The sequence below is a fragment of the Mustela lutreola genome, chromosome 7 (genome assembly GCF_030435805.1).
Source record: "Mustela lutreola isolate mMusLut2 chromosome 7, mMusLut2.pri, whole genome shotgun sequence".
In the NCBI taxonomy this organism is placed as follows: Eukaryota; Metazoa; Chordata; class Mammalia; order Carnivora; family Mustelidae; genus Mustela; species Mustela lutreola.
Genome location: NC_081296.1, coordinates 136,290,692 through 136,297,152, shown reverse-complemented (window position 1 = coordinate 136,297,152; position 6,461 = coordinate 136,290,692). Strand labels below are relative to the sequence as shown.

At 58.2% G+C, this 6,461-nt stretch overlaps 1 protein-coding gene across 1 annotated transcript; it reads right to left on the bottom strand.

Annotated features, from left to right (window-relative positions):
- Positions 1–360: 360 nt before the first annotated feature.
- IRF2BPL (interferon regulatory factor 2 binding protein like) lies at positions 361–3,610 on the bottom strand. The gene has a single exon (XM_059182722.1). The coding sequence runs from the start codon at positions 3,603–3,605 to the stop codon at positions 1,215–1,217; it is 2,391 nt and encodes a 796-aa protein (XP_059038705.1). The 5' UTR covers positions 3,606–3,610; the 3' UTR covers positions 361–1,214.
- Positions 3,611–6,461: the final 2,851 nt, after the last annotated feature.

Here is a 6,461-nt window from a genome sequence, read left to right as displayed (position 1 = left end):
TTTTTTTTCCCCACTTGCACAAGTCACAGCTGCACTGGGGATCAGCACACACTTGAGGGCACAGGGCAAGTTCCCGACAATGCCATTTGCAGCTGGGGTGCTCACTGGGAAAATAGAGATGCAGAAGAGTAAACAGAAATTGCTTAGTCAGCAACTGTCCCCACCCCCCCCAGAGGTGAATGTAAATAGCCTGGTGGGGGGGGAGGGGCAGTCCCCCAGCACGGGGCCTTCCCCAGAGGCCACCCCCTCCGAAGGTTTGTGGCGGCACCAGCATTTGTGTTCTATGTTGGTAGGGAGGGTGTCCCCTATGTTGGAACTATGTGGCCTTAGCTCTAGAAAAACACACTTGCTGACTCGGGGCAGAATTAATATCAATTGAATTTATTACAAGTTACTAAGCTCCAAGGCACATTACAGTGTTCTGTTAACTACAGAAATGTATAAAGGACAAACAGAGCAGATTCCCCATGTCTAGCATTTCGCTCTACTGTTCAAAAGCATCCGTGCATCAATAAAGCAAAAACAAAACAACACGTGAAGATCCAACACATTCAAGTCAGTAGAAACAAACCAAAACATTTTCCCTCACAAACTTGCAACAGAAAACACCCCGCCCCCCCCAAACACCTCCCCCCTTTACCATTTTGCAAACAAAACAGAAAAACAAAAAAACAAAACAGAACAAAATGGAACAAAATAAAGTGAAGACTTCAACTCTTGGGGCTGTTTAGAAAGAAGCTTTCACCATTTTATAGCATCTTTTTTTTTTTTTTTTTAGGCAGCAACACTGGCCTTGGCAAAAAAAAAAAAAGTCATTTTCTTTTGTGTTTTTTTTCCTTTCAGAGAGTGCATAACATTTACAAAAATACACACCAGCAGCAGTCGTTGCTAAGGGCTATTAATTCTGTACCTAGGCAAACACTCTGCCACCAAATAAATGCTAACGAAATGATGCAAATGACCCAACCAATATTATACTGCTTAACACAAACCAGCTTATCCTTCAAATGAAGAAGTTACATACCTTTTGTTTCAAAATATAGAAACATACGACGAAAATAATGTCTATACATAAGACTAACTTTTTGCAGTTTGTTATATTCACAATTCTACATCTTGGGGGTGAGGGGAGGGAGGGTCGCTGTGGGTGGGGGAGGGGCCCTCTGGATCGGAGAGAAGCTGGTCAGGGGCAGAGGAGGTGGCGGTCTTGTGGTTCAAGGGTCTCTCTCCTTTTTCACTTTAACATCTCCAGCTAAGATCGTCGCGATTTCCCCCTGCATGAAGGCCCAAGGTACATTCGACCCAACCAGAGGGCATTTTTCTCCGCTGGGGCAGTACACCTCGCCGGTGGCCCCCTGGGCCTTGATACTCTCTCTAGAGCAAGGGAAACAGAATTTGTGGCTGGGGACGGATGGGCACTGAACGAAATGCGTGTCCTCCAAACGTTCGTGGCAAATGGTACAGCAGAGGGGCCCGCTGTTGGCCATAGGGGAATCCGGAATGTTTTGGGGGTGCACTTGGTCCATGCCCGGGTGGGTGCTAGGCGGCGGGGGCGCCACCTGTAAATTCAGGTCCCCGTTCCGAGATGCCAAGCGGCGCTGCCCGGGCACGGAGGCCGGTGACACCGGGCTGCTGCTATTGCGCCTCGCGGACGCAGTGGTGGAGTGCACGGAACTGCCGTCCTTGGGCGAGTGCGCCGTGCCCAGAGTGTCTGCCACCGACATGAGGGCGGCCATGGGGGACGGCCCGTTCTGAGGGGCTGACTCGGGCGGGGTGGTCCGGTTGGAGTGGGGTCCCAGGGGCGGAGGCGGTGGGGGCGGACCTCCCGCGGCATGCCCCGGAGCCGCAAAGCCCCCGGCCGACATGGTGAGCTTTAGGGCCTCGCTCTGGTTCGCCATCCACTGCTGCCTCTGCTGCTCCTCGCCCAGTTTTAGGGCGCCCTCGGCGGAGTCCGGGGGCTCGGGGGACGCCTTCCTCTTGCGAAGACTGGCGGCTGTGCCTCGGCCCGAAGGGGTGGCGGGCGGCAGGGTCCCGGTGCCCGGGGGCGCACTGGGGGCGCGGCTTAGACTCACCAGCGCCGTGGGCAGCATGGGGCAGCTGGCGTCCAGGTAGGGCTGGGGCAGCATGTCGGCGCCGGGCACGCCCTCCTTGAAGAAGCGCACGGCCTCAGGCAGCAGGTCTCCAAGCAGACGCCAGTCCCCAGAGCCGTGCTTCTTCTCGTACTCCAGATACTTGAAGCCGGAGGAGAGACCCCGGCCGAAGTCCTTCATACAGTCCTGGTACATCTGCTTGGCCACACCAGATGCGCTGGAGTACACGTTGCCTGAGCCCGTGGGGTACTCAATGAACAGCTTCAACTCGTAGTCCATGCCGGGCTTGGAGACAGCGTCGAAGGCAAAGACGCGGCCCAGCAGCGAGTGGTCCTTCTTGAAGCGCACCTCGTAGGGCGTGCAGCCAGCCAGCGTGAGCAGCGTGTCGCGGACCATCTTGGGCTTGTTGGCCCACTCCTCCGCGCGGTTGCGCAGGCTCTCGCTCAGCTCGGCCAGGGCCTCGGCGTTCCGCTGCTTCTCCTTCAGCTCGCGCTCCTGGTCTGTGCTGGAGACCGAGCCGGGCCTTTTTCCACCAGCACCCACAGCCACCTCCGCCACCGACGACGAGGTCGAAGACGACGCCGAGGACGACGCGGTTGACACGCCCGGGGCACCCCCAAGACAAGCGGGGCCCCCGGGCGCCCCTGGGGGCGCGGGCGTCGGGGGCCCACGACTGCCCAGGCCGTGGGGCGGCGGTGGGGGCAGCACGGCGGCACTGGCCGGGCCGTTAAGTAGAGTCTGCGGCAGCAGGTTGGGGGGCACCGTGAGCTGGGGGCCTCCACCACCCCCCGGGTTGGGCAGCCCCGTCACTAGCCCACCATGCGTCCCGCGCCGAGACGCCACTGACGCCGCGGCTGAAGAGGAGTTGGGGCTCTGCCGGTTCAGCTCCGGGGGTCCCTCCTCCGGTGTCGGCTTGGGGAAGCCATTGGGGCCCCCCAGGCCGTTGGGCAGCCGCGCGGCGTGGCTGCTGCTTCCCAGGCTCACCGGAGGTGGCGGGTACTCGAAGCGACTACGCTGCTCCACCGCGGCGGCGGCAGCCGCGGCGGCGGCGGCGGCAGCGCTCAGGCCATAGCGCTCCAGGCCGGACGGGGCCGCCAGCACAGCGGGCTTGCTGGAACCATCGACGTGGTTGAGCTGCTGTTGCTGCTGCTGTTGTTGTTGCTGCTGCTGCTGCTGTTGCTGCTGCTGCTGCTGTTGTTGCTGCTGCTGCTGCTGCTGTGCGGCGGCGGCTGCCGCCGCTGCTGCAGCCGCCGCCTCCTTAGCCGACAGGGCCACCGTCTTGACCCCGACGGGCGGCGGCGGCCCGGGGGAGCGGCCGTCCTGAAAACAGCCGTGCGCCCGCTTCAGCTGGCGCGCCGTCTCGATCACGAACTCGATGCGATCGGCGCCCTCGTAGTTGACGCAACCGCGGCATACGGGTTCCGAGAAGTCCCAGATCATGGCCCAGGGCATGCGGGGCAGGTCGCACAGGTAGCAAGACTGTCTCCGGGACGAGGACACCTGCGCCGCCGACATGATGCCGGCCCTGGGGAAGGTAGGCCCCCGCCCAGGCTGTCTCCGCGGCGCCTTCTCCTCCGGGAGGACTGGCCGGCTGGGGAGGGAGTCCGGCTGCGGTGGAGGAAGGGGGGGCGAGAAAGTTCTGCCCCAGGGGCTGGAGGGAGCGCGAGTCTCCACCGCCGGCGCAGCGCCTCTCCGCGGGGGCTCCACTGCCGGGGCGGCGGACGAGTTCAGCCCGCTCCTCGCCCCCACCTCCTACTGCGGCTGTGTCGTCGGGAGGGGAGCTCAGGCGCCTTCTTCCTGGTGCCGCGGACCCGGGCTGGAAGCTCCGGGCCCGAGGGGAGGGGGCGAGGGTGCCGGGTTCTGGCCGCCGTTGGCTCTTGGCCCCCTCCCCGGAGTGGCTGGTGCTTGGAAGCTCGAAAGGGGGCTGTCTCTTCCTCTCCCCTGGGGGCCCCCCTACGAGCTGCGTCCTCTCCCCGCCAGGCTCCCTGGGGCGAAGGCTAGAGGGTTCAGTGCCACCCGGTGCCCGGGTCCAATCTTGCTGAAGTCGCCGCTTCCCCGGAGGGCCGGGGGTTGGGAGGGGATGGCAGCCGAGAGGAGCTTCTCCCCTCCGCAGCGTCGGCCGTTCCGCTGGCGGCGGCTGGGTTTGCACGGCCGGAGGGAGCCGCCGCGGCCACTGCTTCCAGGACGCACGAGAGCAGAGGAGAGGAGCGCACGCACGCAGGCTCCCGCCGCCCCCAGGCCTGGCCGGCGCCCGGGCCGCCGCGGCTGGCGGCGCTCACGTTGGCTGCAGGGCGCTCGCGCGGCGCCTCGGCCCGGGTCGCATCCCTTCCCGCTCGCACTCGCCCGGAATGTGGGGTTGTGATTGTTACTCTACGTTCCGGAGGCGCGTCTCGGCGCTCCAGCTCGCGCTGCGGCTCGCGCTGTCCCCGGCTTGGCCGCGCGGGATGCCGCCCGGGCGGAGCGCTGACGTCACCGCCATGCTCTGCACCAGTTCTTCCCCCCCTCCCTCCCCTTTACACTTCCTCTGTCTGTGGAGCCCACTTGTTGCTCGGGAGAGGCGCATGCGCGGCAGGACGCCCAGATTCCTCCCAGTAGGCCCCGCCTCCGCGCCTCCGCCTTCCCCTCCCCCCTCGCCGAGTGTGTACAACAGCTGAGGCCTGGCGAGCTAATGCTGGACGTCCTGGCCCGGGCGGGGGGGTGGGGGTGGAAATTAAACAGACGATGACCTTTCCTTTCCCCGCCTGGCTTTCCCAAGTAGAAACGCATTTAAAAACCACAAGCGTCATTTCCGATCCCGCTCCCCACTCCACCCCGAGCAGTGCATTTAAATGTCCACTTTCAAGATTTTCATTGCGAATTTCGTATAGGGTATTACTCATTTCATCTGTAATCAAACCTCCCCCACCCACCCCCGATATGGATGTTGCATTCATTGCTACTACTGATGCCAAAGCACCTGCAAAATGAGCTGTTTCCCATTGCCCAGAAACTGCCTTTTCGATTTGTTTTTGTGCTCTGGTGTAGGAACCTGAGTTTCAACGACAGAGCTAAATGAATTCAGGGTGAGCTACTCCTCCCCCCAGTCGCACTCTAAAAATTTTGGCTGAATGTCTGAAGAAGCTATGAGCAGCCGGAGGCCTTTATGGAAAACAGTCTATGGGCTGTGCACAGCTGCAGTTGGGGGCAGGGAGGAGGAAGGTGCTGGAGAGGCCAAACAGGTGAGTGGTTTTTCCGGGTTTGATAAAAGAAGGTGGGGCAGCATTTAATGATATTGCTATCTCTTTGTAAAGCACGGTGGCAGCTTTCAAAAATTCTCACGTGCTGTGATTTCATTCCACAGTGCCCCAGAAGGCTGAGCAAGGCCATACTTTCTCTAACGTTAGGGAACCACTGCTCCTCATTATTGCTTATTGTGGAACAGATATGTTGGTCATAGCTATAGTGACGGCAGTTCAACTGATTCTTCTATGTACTGGGTCTGCTCCCCCAACCGCCCTGAAAATTGAGAGAATCCTGGGCAAGGCTGGAGGAGGAGAAGCAATAGAATGGCATTTCAGGTTTTGGAGTTTGGCGGACCAGGTTGGAATTTCTTCTCTATCACTTACTGGCTTTGTGACATTGATGTAGTTACTTTCTTTCACGGACTCTCTCTTTTCCATCTGTGAAATGAGATCATAGCTCCCAGCTTACTAGGATGGTTTGAGATTTCATTTTGTTTCTTGTCACAATAGGAGGTAACTCACTGAGGTTGCTGTTAGTCAGACACTGCTAGGTAATTTTCTTGCATCATCATTAAGCTCTCAATATTATCTAAAAGGTAGATTCTGTCGTGAACGCTAAGAGGTTAAATAACTTGCCCAAGGTCACGCGGCCATTAGAGATGGAGCTGGGATCTGAATCCAGTAAATCTGGTTTGAGAAGTAGCTGTGACTAGCTCAGGTTCTCAAAGATGGTTTATAGTGCTCGAAATTTCCATCAGTCCCCCCATTCTTCTGTAACATACCCTCTCATGTAAAGTGCTATGCAAATACACGTTCAGAACCAACCCTTATCCTTCCCTTTCCAAACAGGTTGTACCAGTGAGTTCTTACACATACAGAAGTTTTGGATCTGCCACTACCACAGACTAAAACAAATACAGCAGGTGGGCATGTTTGGAGCACTGTGTCAGCCCCCCAGGAAGCTGGCAGTAAGTGTTGGTTATTATTAGTATTGCTATTAACGTGGGTACTATCGCTAGTTAACATATGACAACCCTTTGTAAATTGTATAAAATATAAGGATCATTATTCTCATCACGACTGTTAACTACTAATTGTAATAAAGTTCAGTTGAAGAAACAAGAAGTCTTTTTTATTTTGACCCTTGACC